We start from the raw sequence: 22,186 nt of genomic DNA, 5'->3' as shown, positions 1-22,186 counted from the left end.
TATAACTTGTTCAAAAAGAACAGAAGGAACAGAAAGGGAGGTGGAGTTGCACCATATGTTAAAAATACATATCTCCGCACAGAAATACAGGAGGATGAGCTTGGTAGCCCCATCAAGAGCATCTGGGTTAAAGTAAATGGAGCAAAGAATAAAAGGAACATGGTGGCTGGAGTCTACTACTGGCCACCCAATCAAAGAGAAGATGAGGATGAAACTTTTGAAAAGCAAATTCCCAGTGTTTCAAGGAAGCAAGATGTAGTAGTAATGGGGGACTTCAATTTCCCCGAGATTTGTTGGGAGACAAATTCTGCAAAAATGGCCCCTCCAGGAAATTCCTGACTTGTGTTGCTGATAACTTCCTCCTACAGAAAGTGGAGGAAGGAACTCGAGGATCAGCTGTCCTTGACTTGATCCTAACCAACAGAGATGACTTAGTGGATAAAGTAGCAGTTACAGGAACTCTGGGGGAAAGTGACCATGTTATACTTGAGTCCTTGGTTCTAAAGGAAGCAAAAGCCAGGTATAGCCAAACTTGCACACTGGATTTTAGGAAAGCCAATTTTAATAAACTCAGAAGAATAACTAAGGTCCCATGGCAAGTGACGCTAGTGAGAAAAAGAGTCCAAGATGGGTTTTTTAAAAGGTCTTTAAAAAGGAAATTCTAAAGGCACAATTGCAAATAATTCCAACAAGAAATAAAGGTGGAAGACAATGGAAGAAGCCAATGTGGCTTCACAAAAAGCTTAGAGAGGACCTGAAAACAAAGAACAACACATATAGGAACTGGACGGAAGGCCAAGCTAGAAAGGAAGAGTACAGGCAGGTAGCACAGAATTGCAGGGATGGCGTCAGGAAGGCCAAAGCTGAGAACAAATTAAGGTTAGCGAGGGATGCTAAAAGGAACAAAGAGCTGAATACGAGCCAACAATGTGATGTGGCTGCAAAAAGAGCAAATGCTATTTTGGGCTGCATTAATAGAAGTATATTAATCCAAATCCCAGGAAGTACTAGTTCCCCTCTATTCAGCACTCAGCATTGGTTAGGCCTCATCTGGAGTACTCTGTCCAGTTCTGGGCACCACACTTTAAGAAGGATGCAGACAAAGATTTTTCAGTTTCTGGGAACTGAGCTCGGAGCCAGCACTCCAAGCTTGGCTCCCAGAAACCTGGCTCCCTGCCCTGTCCCCCAGTGCCTCATAGGCGGCGCGGTTCGTCCCCATCTCTGCACTCATAAGAGCAGCTGGAAAGGGGTTGTCTCTGGGGGCAGGGAGGGGACCGTGGAAGCATTGCTACGATGCTTCCTGTGCGCCGTCCGGGCTCCCCGCCCCCTGCTCCGACACACCCTGGCTAGACAGCCAAAATGTGCAGGGCAGCCGGAGCATGGAGGAAAGGATGCCCTTTGTACTCCACCCGTCCTGCATTGGATAATTGGCCATCTCCGAGTTTGGAGGCGGCTAGTGTCTCCATAGGATTGCACCTAAAATCTGCCTTCCTCCCAGTTCTTCACATCTCCCTCCTCTATTACTTGCCTCCTTTTAGGACACTTACCTGTAAGATCCTCTCCAGCTCCAAAGGAACTGGATTTTCCACCATCAGCTGCTGGAGCATCTCACTGAAGGTCTGGTAGGTCCCAATGAAGAGACTCTGAAAAAAAATGGCAAGGAAGGTCGGCTCAGGCCACAGGGAGGTAATGAGTCTGGAAGTTGTGATGAGAGGTTCCTGGGGGCACCCCGAGGACTCTGCCTGAAGTGGGGAGAAAATCTGTGTCTTTGGAAAATGAAATGCTGAAGACCTTGAACTGAATGTGTGTCCCTCAGAAAAGGTCACTTTGGGCAAACCGACCATTTGCGGGGACGGAGCTGTTGGGCGAACAGAACCCAAGCAGCCTCTTGGGGCAACAACAGATGTAGGAATGCGGACCAGGAAAATGAAACAATGCCTTTATTGCAAAAATCACAAAACAGTGTGCTAGCTTTTGCATTTCACAGAACTCTTCCTCAGGCAGGGAATTAAATAAAAGGATGGGGAGGGGAAGAAGAGGGAAAGGGGTTTCCGGTAAATGGCATGGTGGAAGCCATCATCTTCAATATTTTATTTATTTACTTATTTATTAATTTTATATTCTGCCTTTCCACCCAAAATGGTGCTCGGAGACAGTCTTTCAATTTAGGAAGTTCTTTGCAGACCAATTAGATCAATTTGTGTCCAGTGAAAAAATGTTACAGGTTGCTCTAAAGCATGCTGAGATGCAGCTGTGTGACCTGTTGACCTTTGTAACTAAGAATCCAGTGCCTGAGACTGCTTTTTTCCTCCTCCCTCCCAATCCCTTTTCCTTTTGTGTCATGCTTTTCACATTGTAAGCCTGTGGGCAGGGACTTTTATTTCTGATATTTTTAAACCACTCTGGAAGCCATTTTGGCTGAAGAGCAAGACAAAAATGCTTAAAATAAATAAACTGGAACTCATAAGTCCCTGGGAAAAAGCAGAGGAAAATGAAAACAAACACGATAGTTCTAATATATTAGCCGTGCTGGAGACTGATTTTGGAAGATACACTAGCTGTAGGGTTAGCAGAAGGCAACTTGTAAGGTCATCAACAAAGCACTGCACAAGCGGTATACGCCAGCACCCTTTGCAGGGCTATAAAGGTATGAGGGACATGGCTATTCCCCTCCTTTGCCTTTCCATCTGCATTTATATATAGCTAGCCACCACCTTCTCAGTTTATGCTTCTGAAAAAGCTAGTCTATTTCCTTTGGTCCATACCATTTATAGTTCACATTCAGACTTTTTAAGGAAAACACATGTTTGAGTCTCCAGGTGGAAACATGATGTGAACATGACAACACATCCCAGATGTGTCTGGGATCAGCATCCTAGATGTTCCTGTTCCTGGATGCAACCCTGAGAAATGGATTGAATTACTAACCATGGGGGGGGGGGAGATTTGCACACATCACAGAGGTGCTGGGATAGAGGGATACTTCCATCGGTGTCCATCGAGAGTCAACATGGACAATGGTAGTTCTCAGCTCAGCGCTGAAGTTCCAGCTGGGTGGAGTTGAAGAAGGACCATAGTTTAGTGGGCAAACACTTACTTTGCTTGCATAAGATCCCAGGTTCGTTCCAGTTAAATGGTCAGGTATTGGGAAAAGCCCTCAGCTAGAGAATTGCCACCAGAGAGTAGACAATACTGGGCTAGCTGGACCAATGATCTGACAGTATAAGGCAGCTTCAAACGACACTTTGGAAGTGTCGTTTGGAAGTGCAGGCACTCATCATGACAGCCCTCATACCCTCAACGAGACTCCAAAAATTCAGGAAGCCTTCTTGATCTATATCAACAAAATGGTTCTAGCAGTTTTCACTTCCACCAGGAGAAGGCCTTTTGTAAATCTGTGGGTCTTAATTGCCCATTCCTGATCAAGCCTCCCCCCCAAAACAATGCAGTGATTACTCAAAGCCAACATAGATTTGTCAAGAACAAATCCTGCCAGACGAATCTGATCTCATTTTTTGATCAGGTCACCTCCCTTGTGGACTGTGGGAATGTTGTGGACATAATATACCTCAACTTCAGCAAAGCTTTCGACAAAGTGCCCCATGATATCCTGATGAGCAAACCAGCTCAAGGTGGGCTAGATGAAACAACGATCCGGTGGATCCACAGTTGGCTACAGAATCGGACTCAAAGACTGCTTATCAATGGGACCTTCTCAAACTGGGGAGAAGTAACGAGCAGGATACCGCAGGGCTCAGTCCTGGGCCCAGTGCTCATCAACGTTTTTATCAATGACTTGGACAAGGAGGTGCAGAGAATGCTTATCAAATTGGTAGATGACACAAAATTGGGCGGGATAGCTAATACCCTGGAAAACAGAAACAGAATTCAAAGTGATCTTGATAGGCTGGAGCACTTGGCTGAAAACAACAGAGTGAAATTTAATAGGGATAAATGCCAAGTGCTGCACTTAGGAAAAAGAAACCAAATGCACAGTTACAAGATGGGGGAGACGTGGCTCAACAATACTACAAGTGAGAAGGATCTTGGAATTGTTGTCGATCACAAGCTGAATATGGGCCAACGATGTGATGTGGCTGCAAAAAACACAAATGCTGCTTTGGGCTGCATTAAGAAAAGTGTAGCTTCCAAATCACGGGGAGTACTAGTTCCCCCCTCTATTCAGCACTAGTTAGGCCTCATCTGGAGTACTGTGTCCAGTTCTGGGCACCACACTTTAAGAAGGATGCAGACAAACTGGACGAGAGGGTTCAGAGGAGGGCAACAAAGATGATCAAGGGACTGGAAACAAAGCCCCCTGAGGAGAGACTGAAAGAACTGGGCATGTTTAGCCTGGAGAAGAGAAGACTTGAGGGGAGATATGATAGCGCTCTTCAACTACTTGAAAGGTTGTCACAGAGAGGAAGGACAGGATCTCTTCTCCATCATCCCAGAGTGCAGGACACGGAATAATGGGCTCAAGTTAGAGGAAGCCAGATTCTGGCTGAACATCAGGAAAAACGTCCGGACCGTTAGAGTAATACGACAATGGAACCAATTCCCTTGGGAGGCGGTGGGCTCTCCCACACTGGAGGCGTTCAAGATGAGGCTGGACAGCCATTTGTCAGGGATGCTTTGACCTGGATTCCTGCACTGAGCAGGGGGTTGGACTCGATGGTCTTATAGGCCCCTTTGAACCTTACTGTTCTATGATTCTATGAAAATACCTCAGGGAACAACAGGGAAAATTAATTTCCCCCCAGGTGCTGTGAGGACTGCAGCTAGCTTAGGGGGAACAGTGAAGTCTGAGAGCATGTGTGGCAGATGACGTCAGCATTCCCACTAATGAAAAAGTGCTGGTGTTGCATCCCTGTGAGCCCTGGCTCACTACACCACTGGTCTTCTTCTTAACTCTGTGGGATTGACCCAAGACCAGTTAATCCATGGATGAGCTGGGATTAGAAACCAGATCTACATGAAGCAATCCAGCCCCCAAATGAGAGAGAGAGAGAGAGAGAGAAAGAGAGCGCTGGTAAACAAGTGATAATGTCCATCCAGAGGGGAAAACATGGCTACCTTTGTGTACTGAATACTGGAAGCGTCAGCTCCTCCTTCCTCTTGTCCTGGCTTCACAGGTGAAAGGGAGAAGACACTCCTGAAGAAAGTTCGGAGTAAGATACCCTTCTTGTAGGACCCCATCATTTTTGTTACGTGCCTCTTGCTGGAAGATACCAAAAGCACAGGTAAGGCTTTGGCTTATTTTGTTTTGTTATAATATTTCTCAATGCTGCATTTTTGATGCAGAATGACCTCAAGGCAGTTTACAATAATGGCACGCAATAGAATATAACAATACGGCACCTGCAGGTCTAAACAACAGAATAAAGCCAACACAAAAACGGCAGATGAAGGACCATTAAAAGATCTCATATACGAGCCTTCCTCAACCTGACCCCTTTCAGATGGGTTGTACTACAACTTCCATCATCCCCAGCCAGTTCATACCCCCTCCACTGCCCTTATGCCCTGCTTGTGGGCTTTCCAGAAACATCTGGTTGGCCACTGCTGGAAACAGATTTCTGGATTAGATGGGCTCTTGTTGTCTTGGCTCTTGTCTGATCTCTGCAGGGATCTTCCTAGTATACTCCCTTCCACAGCACGGAGCTCTTGCCATCAGTCATTCTCCATTTCTGAGCCCTATTTTAAATAGAGGTTGCCTAATACTAAACAGGGCACTGAGCGCAGGAGGCTGATTACATCTTTGCTGTCCTTATTTGAATTCCATCCTGTTCAAAAAATGGCTCGCAGCACTACTAAGGAAATGACTCTAAACACAGCCCTGTCCCCACCTCCTGTGTGCCTCTGGCCCATTACTGCCACAAATAAAGACATGCCAATTAGCAAGCAAACCAGTAATTAGAGATACTGGGAACTCATTTCCCTGAATTTGCAGGACAACTTGCATCCGTGAATGCCTTTCCTCTGATGGCTAACATTTCCAATTTTTTTTTTAGGGAGGAGGGTTCATACAGTCGCGTTTGTTAAAGAAAAATGAATTTCACCACGCGGTGAGGAACTCCTGCCACTCTCCCAGTTATAGTTTTCAGGCCCTGGGGAAGAGGATAGGTTGGGGCTGGAACTAGAAGTAAAGTTGGGGGAGAATTAAATTTTATCTGCTTTTTAAAGTGAACCAACCTAAGTTGCAATTCCCGGACTAATATGCAGATTGGAACACAGTTATCCTTTGGACTGCCCGTACCTCTAAGTTTTGTGATATAGTTCTTGGTTAAAAAACAGTATTAAAAATCATATATTATGGAAAATTGTGTACAAGACACGTGTTGTGGAAAACAGAGCATGAAAATAAATGTGGCTTTTTGTGCTTTTTTAAAAAACCTGCATACCGATGTGAAAATGATTGAATGGACTTGTGAATGAATACAAGTGAAGAAGGCACTGACCAGAAATAGACTGACTTGTCCATGTTACAAAACGCCCCCAAATTCTGCTGTTTTGGGAAGAAGGGGCCTGTATCTGAAAGAGGGGTAGGGGTTTTTTGGTCTTGGAGAAGAGCAGAAAAATAAGTTCCATTAGGATATTGAAGCTTTGCATGCCCCAAGTGAATCTGCAGACGTCTTGCGAACAACTTCCTGGCCAGCCATTGTGCTCTGATTGCCTTAATGCCTGGTTGTTGACACTTGCAAATTTCAGTTCTTGCCTCAGAATTACAAGCAGAAAAGCTACCTAGCATGAACTATTTTATGCTAATTTCTAATCTTCCCGCTTAAGGAAGGAAAAGCTAAGGATTGAACACCTTTTTTAAAGTAGTGAAACCCTGAATTGTATAAGAGGACATGCCTACATGACTCTTTGTCTTAAACAAAGGTGGCCAATCACTCAAATCCCCTTAACTATCCTGCTCACCTGGACCTGTGACAGCCAGAGATATTTATGCAAAAATACTACCCATCAACTTCCCCTTTTCCTCACATCACCCAGGAGAAAGAAAGCCATTGTCTTCTTTCTTCTCTCAGTGTCCGACACCTGATAATCCATTTTCCAACATCAGATGAGCCATCTCTGAGGAAGAACTTGTTTTGTTCTCATCTTAATTACTAAAACCTGACAGAAGGGATAAAAAGAGCAACCCAAATCCATGGATTTCAGAGGGGGAAAGAGCAACCCCCCTTCCTCCTCTCTGTCTCCCCTTTTTTTCTAGAGAAGGCGCTCAACAAAGTTTCACTTCACAAGTCAATATGGAGCGGTGTTGCCCAGGACCTAGTATGAGATGTAAATGTTGTTGAACCACTGGGAAGCAGTGACCACAGTGCTATCAGATCTAATATGTAGTTAAGTGGAAAATTGCCCAGGAAGTCCACCACAGTCACATCTGACTTCAATAGAGGAAACTTCCTAAAATGAGGGAACTGGTGAAAATAAAGTTGAAAGGGGGAGTCAGGAGGGTTAAACCCCTTCAAAATGCTTGGAGGTTACTAAAAACCACTATTACAGAAGCTCAGCTAAAAGGTATACCACAGGCTAGGAAAGGTGGCACCAAGTCCAAGAAGTCACAGGCATGGTTCATGAGCAGCATCATGGAAGCTATTAGAGGAAAGAATGCTTCCTTCAGAAAATGGAAGTCTTGCCCAAGTGAGGAAAGAAAAGGAAGCACAAGCTTGCACAAAAGAGATAAAGGTAAAGGTAAAGGTGTCCCCAACCAGTCGTGTCCGACTCTAGGGTGTGGTGCTCATCTCCATTTCTAAGCCGAAGAGCCAGCGCTGTCCGAAGACGCTTCCGTGGTCATGTGGCCGGCATGACTGAACACCGAGGTGCACGGAACGCTGTTACCTTTCCCACCGAAGCGGTGCCTATTTATCTACTTGCAATTTCTTGCTTTCGAACTGCTAGGTTGGCAGGAACAAAAGAGATACAAGCAAGTAATAAGAACTGCAAAAAAGCATTTTGAGGAGCATATCGCTAACAACATCAAGGCCCACGATAAAGAATTATTTAAATGTATCAGAAGAAGGAAACCAGCTAGGGAGACAGTTGGGCCATTGGAAGACAGTGGAGCTAAAGGAGTAATAAAGGAGGACAAGGAAATTGCAGAGAAGCTGAATGATTTTCAGCTGTCTTCACTGCAGAAGATACAGGACAGTTACTTGTGCCTGAACTGATGTTTTCAGGAAGGGAGTCTGAGGAACTGAGGCAAATAGTAGTGACAAAAGATGAAGTTCTCAACCTTATTGACAAATGGGAAGTTAATAAATCACCGGGCCTAGAGTTTTTGAAGAACTCAAGCATGACATTGCTGATCTTCTGAACAAAATATACACCATATCTCTAAGATCAGCCTCTCTACCACAGAGTAGCTGGGAGGGTGCTGTTGCGCTCATGTCCTGCTTGTGGGTCCCTGATCGACAGCTGGTTGGCCACTGTGTGAACAGAATTCTGGCTTAGATGGACCTTCAGTCTGATCCAGCATGGCTCTTCATATGTTCTCATGTTTTTATCTTTGCACTATCTTCTGTTTTCCTTCTAAGTGGTCCATACTCCAATTATTCTCTTTTCCTCCCTTTTCCTTAATATTCCACCCCACTCCAAACTCTAAAACCCCTTGGCTTGGGTGCTTCCTGTTGCTCTTTTATGCCTCTCAATCTATTGTCTTCCCAAAACCTGCAGTTGCCCTATCCCCCTCCTCCAAAGCTCTCTCACAATCACATAAACAGTCTGTTGTGAAATTGGGTAACTTTACATTAAAACGCAAACTGAATGAATTCCTCCCCTATCTCTAGTGTAGACAGGACCTTTAGTGTAGACATGGCATATAAAATACCACCTGTTCATCATGCATTTCATTTATTGCAACACTTTGCTACAAATGTAGAGCAGACTTTCCTTTCACAAACAACAGTGGTGGAAGGTCAAAGGTACTTGACCTGACTGTTGTGGGCTGGGAGTTAAAAGTCAGTCCAGAAGTCAGAATAAACAAGAAGCAAACCTACCTCAAGTCAATAATGGTGCTCATGGCATGAAGGCAAACGAGGTTGGGCTCTGGAAGTTCTCTCTTCACCATCTCCTGTGGACAAGGGGGACAAAATTCCCCCCAATGAAATATCCTCCGCTACGTTCTCAAAGAGCCTCAGGAAGTCAAGGTGATTCTAAAGGTGTAAACAAGAATCCTTAGGGATTGATGTCAACACCACACCAACATGGATCCACTGAGGGGGATGGCCCTAACTCTTCAATGACACACAACCAATGTGGGCAAACACAGCACATTTCAGAGCTAGCCAACATGTCAGGAGCATCAGGAAAGCCTTGGCAGGATCTGGTCTTGAATGGAATTAGGCCTAGGGCAGGCAAAGCTGAGACTGGAAACATGGGTTGTTGGGAGAGGTCCAGCTGACCAAGGCCGAGATCAACAGACAGCCAAGGAAAAGGAGAAAAGGAGAAAAGAATACCGGGCAACCAGATCCAAAGGGCCAAAGTCAGGGCTGGGGAACCTCAAGGCCACAAGCCAAATCCAGTCCTTTTGGGGCCCCAGTCCGGCCCTCCGGAGTTTTCCAGGTGACCACGCCCCCTTCCCCTGGCCTCACCCCCTTTCTCCTGACCACCCATCATTTGGTGGTTTCCTGGCTTTCATGCAGTTTTCTCCCCAGTCTAGAAGGTTGAAATGCCTCCCCGAAGGCTTCATTATGCATGTTTAGACAGAAATAAGTCCTATAACTCCCAGCATTCCGCAGCAAGCAAGAAACTAACTCACCGTTATGGCTCCCACAACATCGGACGTAAAGTTATCCATAAAGAATTCAGTCATGTTATTCCAGTTGATTGTCTTGCTGAGTATGGATAAGAACCTCAAAAAACTTTTCTTCATCATGTCATCCTAAAGCAAATGGGGGTGAGGGGAGAGAGGGAATAAGAAAAAGGCAGACTGCATAGTCCTGCCCTTTCATTCAACATCCCTATATGCAGAATTTCCCGTTTGAGATGATGCCATGATGGAGGACCAACTCTTTGCTGGAAAGACACAACCTGAAGGTGGGGTTAAGTATATCATTATTACCAGCAGAGGTGAGCCAAATGCCAGCAGGATGCAATTCAAGTTAAATCATTCTCACTGAAGCATTGATGATGATTTCACAATAACACCTCAGCTTTCTTGTGGGCATCAAGCAGACACTGAAGGCTAAATGACACACTACATTAAATGCGTGGCATGTAGTTAATCCTAACTCCCCCCCCCCCCCGCCAACTTTAGTGTAATTCTATTGGACCCAGATCCAGATTAAGAACACTGCATGTGGTTTGGGGGTGATTAAAGCTTCCCACCCAGCCGCTTCCCCTGTAAATTCCCCCTGTAAATTCCCCACAAACACACACATGCACAGGGGCTAAAGAAGGAACAAACCCTCAATTGGCACCAATATAGGGTATATTTGTTCTTTAATCCCCCACATACCCCAAATTTAGGGGCGAAAGCAGCTGGGTGAGAAGCTTTAACTCCCCACTACCTGCATACAGCAGTCCTGAGCAGGACTGGAGCCTTGCGTCCAGAGTAAAGTAAAAAAAAAAAAGTTAGGATTTAATGTGGCATGGAGTTAAAAACCCTCTGCCTGGAGGCTCTCTGATCTCTGCTAATTCATACCAGAACATGCATAAAAAGTGGTGCAGCATGAGGACAATGGGAGCACTCAGATGTACCCATATTTGGTCCCTGCTGGGAGCTCATTTTTAATGTATATCAGCAAGAGCTGGAAAGGCAGCCATGTTGGCTCCTCCCACTGGCTCAGTTCCCTGCAAACCAAAACATAGGCAAAGGACTCTTTTTAACCCCCGCTGTAGGAGAGGCTTTGGCACAGCCTGGCTGCCACCTCTCTTGGCTCATGCACAGGAACGAGGGATGGAAGAAAATCAGAGGACCCTCCCGACAGCGCCGCTGTTGCTCTTCCCACCCTGGGAAAGGGAGAAAGAGACCTCTGCTTGTTTTCTCAGCAGACACAGGAGAAAGAGGCCCTGAGGTGCAGAAGGACAGGAGATGCTTTAGACTGGGGTCTCCAACGTTGTGCCTGCAGACACCTCTCTTAGCACCTGCCACGCTTCTTGCCCCCCTTTTATTTTTTTGGCTTGTTTAAAATTATCATTTAAAAAAAACTGGTTAGCAGACATTCTGCTAAGAGCGTCTCAGCTGCCAGGGCCATCTTTATTTCCCAGAATGCCTCTGGCCCCTGTGTTACTAGTCTCTGAGCCTCATTGGTTTGCTTTCTGTGAAATGGGTGTTGTAGCAGCTCCACCTCTGCCTTGGACTTAGGTTCTTGGGCAAGTGACTTTTCTTTTAGCCTTCTGGGGAACAGGCATTTTGCGACTGGCCATGTCTACCATGCAGCCATTTTGTGAGAGCACACTCAACGCTCTATCAAAATTCCAAATGTGCCCACTGACCCAAAAAGGTGGTGGTGGGGCTGCTGTGGATCAAGAGTGGAGTCACATGGGAAGCACGTGGGGGGTCAGACTGAGCTGTTGGGCTGCCAGCTGCCAACCCCATGCTTAGGTTTCTGGGAGCACGAGATAACACATTTTGCAGGACAGGTGAAAACTTCCCATACCTCTTTTTTACTGCTGAAATAGTCCATGGTGCTTCTCCAGGATGATAGCAACAGCTCAGGCTCTTGAGCAGAACCAGGGTGCTCATTTCCCTCCCAAATCGTTGCCATAGCAGAGAGATCAGGGACTAAAAACACAAGGGGAGAGAGAGAGAAAGAAATTAAATTACCCTCCCAATGTGGATAAATGTGTCCCTTGAGAAGGAACTAACAGCTTGGGCCTAAGATAGTTTGCTTATTGGATGCTTGAAAGGTTCTCTGGTTGCACAAGCATGGCATGCATGTGCAGAACCTGCGCCTGGTATAGAATTAGGAACATAGGAAGCTGCCTAATTCCAGGTCTGACTTTTTGTCAAGTTAGCTTAATACTGTCTACTCTGAGGGACAGCAGCTGTACAGGGTCTCAGACAGAGAGCTCTTTCATATAACCTGCTCCCTTATTCTTTTTTTAAGTGGAGGTGCCGGGGATCGAACTGGAAACCTTCTGCATGCAAAACGAGTGCTCTTCCCCTGAGCTATGGTCCAGCCCCAGAATCTGATGTACAGATATGTGTACGACTCTCTCAGCTTCCAGTCTCAAAGTTTCTAGTCCACATGGTTGCACAAACATTTTATTATTTAGTTATGTATGTTATTTAGATCCTGCCTCTCTGCCAAAAAAATACAGATAATAAAATACAGATTAAAACATAACATAAAAACAAGTCCATTAAAAACACAAAAACACAACAATAAAATAAAAAGACAGCAACCAACCAATTAAACACCTCAATTAAAACGACACACCTGAACTCATGGTTCTACGGCGCCTTGTCTTTTCCTTCTTCACCTTTCGGTAGATTCTCTTGAGGCATCTGAGGAGTGGTCCACTGTCATCAGCAATAGAATCTGCTGACTCATCCTGAATGTCCCCATGGCTCGTGTCCAGGCCATTAGGGCTACCATGAGAAATGTCTGAAATGGAATCCTCCCAACCAAGGGCAGGAGTTCCTCCAAGAATGTCACCATCCTCTCCCAGGTAGCTCTGCAAATCCATTCTGCAACTGGAAGAAACAGCTTCTCAGGATGTGTTCACACTAATAAAGGCAGCTGAGCTCTCCTGTAGGAGCTGTTTATTTTGGTACTGTTAAAACATACATTATTATATATATTTCAATGTATTTTTATTTATTACATTTCTAATCTGCTGAATAACTAATGTTCTCTAACCAGCCTTCCCCAACCGGGCGCCGTCCAGACATGTTGAACAACAACTCCCATCACTCACAATCCATGCTGGTCATGCAGCTTGTGGGTGATGGGAGTTGCAGTCCAGCATGTCTGGAGGGTGCCCGGTTGGGGAAGGCTGGTTAAAACAAATGTGTATAGATGTGGGTAGGTACTATCTCAAATACAAAAATTCACATTGTTTTTTGAATCTTCCCAATTATGGATGTTGTTGTAATTAGTAGGAAGGGGCCCTTGGGGGGGGAAATCCTTCTTGATTTTGGCAGTTCTGTTGCCTTAAAATTCATCAAGAAGAGTTCAGCTCTTGAAAAGTAAACATCAAAATTGAAACACATTTGAAAATGTTTGAAATTTTAAACAGTGGATTCAAATGCTGACGTCTTGTCATGACTACAAAGAATCGGGGAACTGCAGTTTTGTGAGGATGCTGAGAATTATCAGAAAAGCTTAGCCCCCACCCCCGCTCCAAACTACAATTCCCAGGAGCCTTTGGGGACACGGAGTGACTGTTAAACCAGTGTAGAGTCTGTGGAGTAGATAAAATCTTCAGGGGTAGGCAACCATGTACCCCCTCTGGACATGTTGGACTACAATTTCCACAAACCCTGATCATTGGCCATGCTGATGTGGCTCCATCCTTCGAAAAGAACTGAAATGATGTGACCAGCCTCTGCTTCCACAACAGAGGGCCAAGGAACTGTGTCTATGGTGGCAGTTTAGCAGCACTTACTCTTCTGCTAAGAGAAGATTTGCTCTTCTCCAGTTCACTCCTAGCCGACAAACTCAAGAGACTCAGCCTCATTCACTCCCGACAATAACAGCTGGTGCCTGTTATTGGGGTGTCAGCTGAGCCAAAGGGTTTACATTGCAGCCAGATGGGGTCACCCCGGAAACCGTCTGGCAGAGTTGCTATGAAAACACACAGGTAATAAAGGGAGGACCAAGATGTGTGTTGGCCTGGTTAAGGGGTCCCTGGGCTTATAAGGCTTTTGCCCAGTGGTTTATGAGGACTTTCAAAGTTCAGTTCTGCTTTAACCCGCTAGCAACTTGCAGCACCCCCCCCCCCTCCAATGGAATATTATACCATGGAGAGCTAAATGGGGATCTGGGCTTTGATCTGGCACCTCGGATTCATGTTCTATAGCCTTATTCTATTTTCTTTATAACTCCCCATTAAACTGATGAATGGGTCAGTGGTCTATGGGATATATAATTAAGGGCTCAAGCCTGTGCATGTTTACACAGAAAAAAGTCCTACAACTCCCAGCATTCCCCCCCAGCCAGCATGGGATTTGTAGGATTTTCTGTCTAAACATGCATTGGATTGGGACCTAAACTGACAAATCCCATGAGAGAAGGAAGACCATACGAGAACAGAATTACAGAAAAATTCAGTCTTTTAAAATCATTTTGGAATAATATTGTTCAGGAACCCTAATACACAGTATTAGGTACAACTTCATATTTTGGGAGGGAAATGTAGGAGTAGATGGTGAACATATTTATGATCTATTATTATATTTATTGTTGGATTCTTAATTGTATTGTTTATTGTATTATGGATATTAAATTTAACAAATGATTTATAAATAAAAAATAAGAGTGTTTTTAATGTGTGGGGATTCCACCAGATTCCTCACCGACACAGCCATCCCAGCATTCCAGACCTTTGAAAAAAGGCTGAAAAGGGGGGTTTGTTGGGGGAAAAAATAACATAATCAAAAAGCTATCATACTTTTGCTGCTTTGATTTTGAGCACGCAGAATCGGATGGATGGCCCGTTTAGTCTAGACAGCAGGAAAACTCCAGTTTTTTAAAATGGCAAACGGCCCTGATTTGGACTGAGACCATAATGTTGGGGGAGGGGGATTTAACCCTTCCCCCATCAGCATCTTCCGAGCTGAAATCCCTGCCTTTTGCCTTGTACCGCAGAACATACAGATGCTACATGGGATTCTCAGATTTGCAGGAACATGGATTCTAGGCAGTCCTGGGGAACTGTGACACATGTATAGCCTTGATGATAAACTAACAGAATATGAGCTGACATTAACCTCAACAAACTTTTTTGGCCCACGGTAGCCTTGCTTATTCGTCAGTCTGTGCATGACCACATGCTAACCCACTACCCTAGTTACCCCCTCTGCATTACATTAACTCACCCATTTAGTAGATTGACTTTACATGGGCAGTAGTGCCGCGGTGGCTTAGTGGTTAAGACGCTGAACTGCAGACTGGAAGGTCGGCAGGTCAGCAGTTCGAGACCCGAGTGCTGCGTGACGGAGTGAGCTCCCGTCTTCAGTCCCAGCTCCTGCCAACCTAGCAGTTCGAAAGCAAGAAATTGCAAGTAGATAAATATGTATTGCCTTGGCGGGAAAGGTAACAGCGTTCCGTGCATCTCGGTGTTCAGTCATGCCGGCCACATGACCACGGAAGCGTCTCCGGAAAGCGCTGGCTCTTTGGCTTAGAAACGGGGATGAGCACCGCACCCTAGAGTCAGACACGACTGGTTGGGGACACCTTTACCTTTAATAGCTTGTTCCTCTTCATGGATCACTGCCTTGTCGTGGTGAAGAGGCTTGCATAACTCAGTGAAGCCATGAGCTATGCCGTGCAGGGCCACCCAAGACGGACAGGTTGTGGCGGAGAGTTCTGACAAAATGTGATCCACTGGAGGAGGAAATGGCAACCCACCCCAGTATTCTTGCCAAGAAAATCCCATGGAAAGTATCAATAGGCTAAAAGATATGACACCGGAAGATGAGCCCCTCAGGTCGGAAGGTGTCCAATATACTACTGGGGAAGAGCGGAGGGAATTTCGAAGTAACTCCAGAAAGAGTGAAGCGGCTGGGCCAAAGCCGAAAGGACACTCAGCTGTGGATGTGTCTGGTGGTGAAAAAAAAGTCCGGTGTTGTAAAGAACAATATTGTTTAGGAACCTTGATGTAAGATCAATGAATCAAGGTAAGCTGGAGGTGGTAAAACATGAGATGGCAAGATTGAACATCGACACCTTGGGAATCAGCGAACTAAAATGGACAAGCATGGGTGAATTTAATTCAGGTGACCATTATATCTACTACTGTGGGCAAGAATCCCTTAGAAGAAATGGTGTAGCACTCATAGTCAATAAAAGGGTGGGAAAAGCAGTACTGGGGTACAATCTCAAAAACGACAGAATGATCTCAGTACGAATCCAAGGCAAACCATTCAACGTCACAGTAATTCAAGTCTATGCCCCAACCACTGAGGCCGAAGAAGCTGAGGTTGATCAATTCTACGAAGACCTACAACACCCTCTCGAACTAACACCAAGAAAAGATGTCCTTTTCATCATAGGGGATTGGAATGCTAAAGTAGGAAGTCAATAAATAACCAGAATAACAGGCAAGTATGGCCTTGGTGTACAAAATGAAGCAGGGCAAAGGCTAATAGAGTTTTGTCAAGAGAACACGCTGATCATAGCAAACACTCTTTTCCAACAACACAAGAGACGACTCTACACATAGACATCACCAGATGGTCAATATCGAAATCAGATTGATTATGTACTTTGCAGCCAAAGATGAAGAAGCTCTATACAGTCAGTAAAAACAAGACCTGGAGCTGACTGTGGCTCAGATCATGAGCTTCTTGTTGCAAAATTTCGGCTTAAATTGAAGAATGTAGGGAAAACCACTAAACCGTTCAGGTATGACCTAAATCATATCCCTTATGAATATACAGTGGAGGTGATGAATAGATTTAAGGGATTAGACCTGATAGACAGAGTGCCTGAGGAACTATGGTCGGAGGTTTGTAACATAGTACAGGAGGCAGCAACTAAAACTATCCCAAAGAAAAAGAAATGCAAGAAAGCAAAGTGGCTGTCTGATGAGGCTTTACAAGTAGCTGAGGAAAGAAGGGAAGTGAAAAGCAAGGGAGAAAGGGGAAGATATACCCAACTGAATGCAGATTTCCAGAGAATAGCAAGGAGAGACAAGAAGGCCTTCTTAAATGAACAATGCAAAGAAATCGAGGAAAACAATAGAATGGGAAAGACTAGAGATCTCTTCAAGAAAATCAGAGATATCAAGGGAATATTTTGTGCAAAGACGGGCATGATATAGGACAAAGAAAGCAGGGACCTAACAGAAGCAGATGAGATTAAGAAGAGGTGGAAAGAATACACAGAAGAACTATACAAGAAAGATCTTAATGTCCCTGATAGCCACGATGGTGCGGTCACTGAACTTGAGCCAGACATCCTAGAGAGTGAAGTCAAGTGGGTCTTAGGAAGCATTAGTAACAACAAAGCTAGCGGAGATGACAGTATTCCAGCTGAGCTATTTAAAATCCTAAAAGATGATGCTGTTCAAGTGCTGAACTCAATATGCCAACAAATTTGGAACACTCAACAGTGGCCACAAGACTGGAAAAGGTCAGTTTACATTCCAATTCCAAAGAAGGGCAATGCCAAAGCATGTTCAAACTACTGTACAATTGCACTCATTTCACATGCTAGCAAGGTTTTGTTCAAAATCCTACAAGCTAGGCTTCAGCAGTATGTGAACTGAGAGCTACCAGAAGTACAAGCTGGGTTTTGAAGAGGCAGAGGAACTGGAGATCAAATAACCAACATTCACTGGATCATGGAGAAAGCAAGAGAATTCCAGAAAAACATCTACTTCTGCTTCACTGACTACGCTACAGCCTTTGATTGTGTGGATCACAACAGACTGTGGCAAATTCTTAAAGAGATGGGAGTACCAGACCATCTTACCTGTCTTCTGAGAAACCTGTCAAGAAGCAACAGTAAGAACCGTACATGGAACAACCGATTGGTTCAAAATTGGGAAAGGAGTACGACAAGGCTGTATATTGTCGCCCTGCTTATCTAATTTATATGCAGAGTACATCATGAGAAATGCCGGGCTGGATGAATCACAGGTCGGAATTAAGATTGCCGGGACAAATATCAATAACCTCAGAGACGCAGCCGATACCACCCTAATGGCAGAAAGTGAAGAGGATCTAAACAGCCTCTTGTTGAGGGTGAAAGAGGAGAGTGCAAAAGCTGGTTTGAAACTCAACATTAAAAAAACTAAGATCATGGCATCTGGCCCCATCACTTCCTGGCATATAGAAGGGGAAGAAATGGAAGCAGTGACAGATTTTATTTTCTTGGGCTCCAAGATCACCGCAGACGGTGACTGCAGCCATGAAATTAAAAGACGCTTGCTCCTGGGGAGGAAAGCTATGGCAAACCTAGACAGCATAGTAAGAAGCAGAGACATCACCTTGCCGACAAATGTCCGTATAATCAAAGCTATGGTTTTCCCAGTAGTAATGTATGGCTGTGAGAGCTGGACTATAAGGAAGGCTGAGCGCCGAAGAATTGATGCTTTCCAACTGTGGTGCTGGAGAAGACTCTTAAGAATCCCCTGGACTGCAAGGAGGTCAAATCAGTCCATCCTAAAGGAAATCAACCCTGCCTGTTCATTGGAAGGACAGATACTGAAGCTGAAGCTCAAATATTTTGGCCACCTAATGCAAAGAGAAAAGTCACTGGAAAAGACCCTGATGATGGGAAAGATTGAAGGCAAAAGGAGAAGGGGACAGCAGAGGATGAGATGGTTAGATAGCATCACCGATGCAATGAACATGAACTTGAACACACTCCGGGAGAGAGTGGAGGACAGGAAAGCCTGGCGTGCTATGGTCCATGGGATCATAAGAGTCGGACATGACTTAATGACTGAACAACAAAATAGCTTGTTAAATGCCACTTAGCCAAATGGCAGGGAAACAAAATTAGGAGGCAGGGAAAGCCTGAAACCCCATTTAACTTGCTGATGGGCATAGGCCCAGCAATGTAACAGTACCTCTATGATTTCACCAACTTTTTCCCTTGTGTAATGCTGCATTCCAGTAAATATCCATCCATGTTTTTTATTCAAACATGTCTCACCACAGGGTCAGGGGCCATAGCTCAGTGGTAGAGCATCTGCTTTGCATGCAGGAGGTTGCAGGTTCAATCCCTGGCAGCTCCAGTTAAAAGGATCAGATAGCAAGTGGGAAGAAATATTCTTCTCTTCCTGAGACCCTGGAGAGCCACCGACAGGCAGAGAAGACAATATCAGCTAGACAAACATATAGTAAATACTTATCAACAATGGACATTACATTCAGACTTTGTGATGATACTAGGCCTGTATGGCTACTTTGCCTGCTATTGATTACTACTCTGACTGGCAGCAGCTCCACAAGGTCTCTGGCTGAGGATGGTCTTTCTATCACCTTCTACCTGATCTTGTTAATTGGAGATGTCAGGCACTGAATCTGGGGCCTTCAGTAGACAAAGTAGATGCTCCATCAGTGAAGAATGGCTGATCTCCATAAACCAATGGTCTGACTTATGGACTGGGTTCACACAACACGACAAGCCACACTCAGAGTTGAGTCTAGGTTGTTGTTGAACTGTGGGTTTTTGTGCTGTGTGAACTCAGCAATGCTAACAAACCAAGGTTTGTTAACCATGAACAACCCACTGTTCAGCCATCTGTCTGGGATGCTCTGACTTGGATTCCTGCATTGAGCAGGGGGTTGGACTCGATGGCCTTGTAGGCCCCTTCCAACCCTACTATTCTATGATTCTATGATTCACAACCCAACAACAAACCATGGGTTATCTTCATGGTTTGTCTGTGATTAACAAACCATAGTTTGTTAGCACGGCTAGGTTCACACACCACAACCACCCACATTTCAACAACCACCCACGATTCAACAACCCACACTCAACCTTGACTCTGGTTTGTCATGTTGTGTGAACCCAGTTAGGCAGCATCCTCTGATGGCACTTTTTTTTTTCTGGCCCTGCTCCTATGTCAGGGGTAGGCAACCTTTTGGCCCCCAAGGATAATGGATGGTGGGTTGGAGACTGCGCACACAGACACACCATATATGTATGCACAGTAATGCACATACACACTCCATGTATACTCCCCACGCAGGGATGGGGAGGAATGAATGCCTTTAACAGAAGCCCCATCAACAGAGAATAATCCGGCAAAGCTTTTCCTGACATAGAAGATGATGTAGAGGGGAAAGTGTTGCCTAATACATTTTGGTACATCCATCTGCTGCTGAAGGAGCAGGTTGCAAGCAAAAAAAGGTGGCAACCCTATGTCCCAGAGAATGAAGGAATGACGTGCCCATATGGGGACACCCCTGCTTCTTCATTGACTGACCAAGGAAGATGCAGCCAACTGAGTAAGCTACTACATAAATTGAGAGAAGGGCATGGGATTGTGGTGGCCATGTGCATCCCCATGTGTTAAACATAAACACATGGGGATGCACATGGAGGCTTGGATTCTATGTGTGATGCAAGCCACCTGCTCTTTTACTGAGATTCAGATAGAACAGCCTTCCCCAAGCCTCCCTCCAGATGTGTTGGGCTGCAAGACCCAAATGGAGGACACCAGCATGGGGAAGGCTGAGATGGAACTATGCTCTATTTACCTCAGTTCTGGCAGCAGCTCCAGGACTCAAGCATGAGGTGGAGAGAAAGGGAAGATTTTAGCTAGGTGGGTTTACAAATGTGACACGTCAAGACTAATCCAGTTGTATGACCTCTGCACTGCGAGATCCAGCCAAGCCTTGGCAAATGTTGCTAGGGTCGAGTCTGACATTGCATCTGGTGCAATCCAGGAAAGATTTATCATCGTAATCAAGGAACGCAGAGTGGTCCTGAACACTGCGGCCAAAGCATGACATCACCACCAGCCAATCAGAGGAAAGCTGCAGAATTCCAAAGCGGTTCCCCACCACCTCTGTGGCAGGCCTTCCTTTGCAAACTTGCTTCCCTTTCTCTCCTCTTTTTGTTTGGGCTTTGCACACACATGCACACACACTCCACCATCTGCTCCTCCCCTCTCTGACCCTAGGTCAGATTAGAAACTTAATTCAGCTTCTTTCCTTCTGCCCAGCTGCATCTTATCTCCTCAGCAGGGCGATCATTCATCTGAGACGCCCTTCTGTAAAGGCCCGGGTTTAAGATTGCATTGGAGTTTGGGAGAAAGACATAGTGGCTGGAGAGATGAAGGTATCCATGCCTCGTAATCTGAGAGCACCAGATAAAGCACAGTGTGCCAGTGTTAAATAAGTAATGATCAGACAAAAGGTGTCCTGGAAAACAAGGACATGGATATGTTTCCTCTACATGCCAAATGATTGAGCAGCTTGGTCCCCTAGAAATCCACCAAGGTCACCTTGCATGAGCCTGAAGAGCTAAAGCAGTCTTCCCCAACCTGGCCATTGGCCATGCTGGCTGGACATGATGGGAGTTGCAGTTCAACACATCTGGAGGGCACAGGTTGGGGAAGGCTGAGCTAAGACAACCAGAAGAAGGGGAGGATAAGGATATAACCTATGGGGAATCCTGCTGGATCTGTCCAAGGATCCATCTAATCCAGCATTCTGTTCCCAAGGATGGCCACTGAGATGCCTCCAGGAAGCCTAGGAGCATCAGGGCACTGCATCAGTAGCCCTTCTCCACTCTTTGTCCCTCAGCAATTATTTTCTTTCCGCAAAACATGACAAACCGCCCTTGATCCTTTTGCTCAAGGATTGCTTTCTCTTGTCCTTTTATCACCTTGCATTAGAGTCCCTCCATAAGTCTTCCATCTCTTTTGTACCAGCAACAAGCCCCAAAGTGTTGGCTGTATTCCAAATATAGCTTAACATGCTGGTTCTCCCCAGGAGGTGCTATGAATGCCTACTTAGAAGTAAGCCCCATGCAGTTCAGTAGGGATCACCGCCAAGTAAGCGTGCATAGGACTGCAGCCTTATTTATTTACATCCTGCAGTTTTACATTTATTTACATCCTACAGTTTTACATAATCTGAAACACTTCTCTGTCCTCCAGACTCTACAAGCTTTGGCTGGTCTTGGTAGCCAGTCTGTTTCCAGTAGTAAGAGGAGGTAAGCCTCAAAGTAATCATGTTCCATTCATACCTGCTACTCAGCTAGGGTTTGTTTGACAGGAGAAGAGTGATGGGTGGGAAGTGTGTTGGTAGCAACCTGTCCCCTCCAACCCATGCACCTTCCTGACCCCAAACACAGCCTGGATACCTACTTACCTAGGAATAGGGCCTATTGAACTCATTGGGGCTGACTTCTGAGTAAGCACACATAGGCTTGTGCTGTATGGTTGTAATCCTATCCACACAGTTCCCAGGGCACAAGCCCCATCGAGCTCAATGGGACTTGCTTCTGAGTAAACATGCACTGATTGCACTGCATGAGTTACAGAGTATGCAATGCATGTTTACTCAGAAGTTAGTCCAGGTGTATTCAATGGGGCTTAT

The 22,186-nt window shown here is 45.3% G+C and overlaps 1 protein-coding gene across 12 annotated transcripts in view; it reads right to left on the bottom strand.

Annotated features, from left to right (window-relative positions):
- Positions 1 to 22,186, bottom strand: part of LOC146349264 (maestro heat-like repeat-containing protein family member 7) — a 64,570-nt gene that overhangs the window by 38,177 nt on the left and 4,207 nt on the right. For all 12 annotated transcript variants that reach the window (XM_084842368.1, XM_084842364.1, XM_084842365.1 and 9 more), the window contains exons 2-8: positions 14,996 to 15,152; positions 12,393 to 12,649; positions 11,610 to 11,734; positions 9,767 to 9,889; positions 9,006 to 9,079; positions 5,077 to 5,221; positions 1,548 to 1,643 (exon numbers count right to left, since the gene is read on the bottom strand). In XM_084842368.1, the coding sequence (XP_084698494.1) occupies positions 1,548 to 1,643; positions 5,077 to 5,221; positions 9,006 to 9,079; positions 9,767 to 9,889; positions 11,610 to 11,734; positions 12,393 to 12,649; positions 14,996 to 15,152 (977 nt within the window). The remainder of the gene's footprint in view (positions 1 to 1,547; positions 1,644 to 5,076; positions 5,222 to 9,005; positions 9,080 to 9,766; positions 9,890 to 11,609; positions 11,735 to 12,392; positions 12,650 to 14,995; positions 15,153 to 22,186) is intronic.

This window comes from Heloderma suspectum, chromosome 3 (genome assembly GCF_057233095.1).
Source record: "Heloderma suspectum isolate Gila_16-S chromosome 3, 16-S_ref, whole genome shotgun sequence".
NCBI lineage: Eukaryota > Metazoa > Chordata > Lepidosauria > Squamata > Helodermatidae > Heloderma > Heloderma suspectum.
Note: the sequence above shows the minus strand (reverse complement) of the source record. Positions and strands in the feature narration are given on the sequence as shown.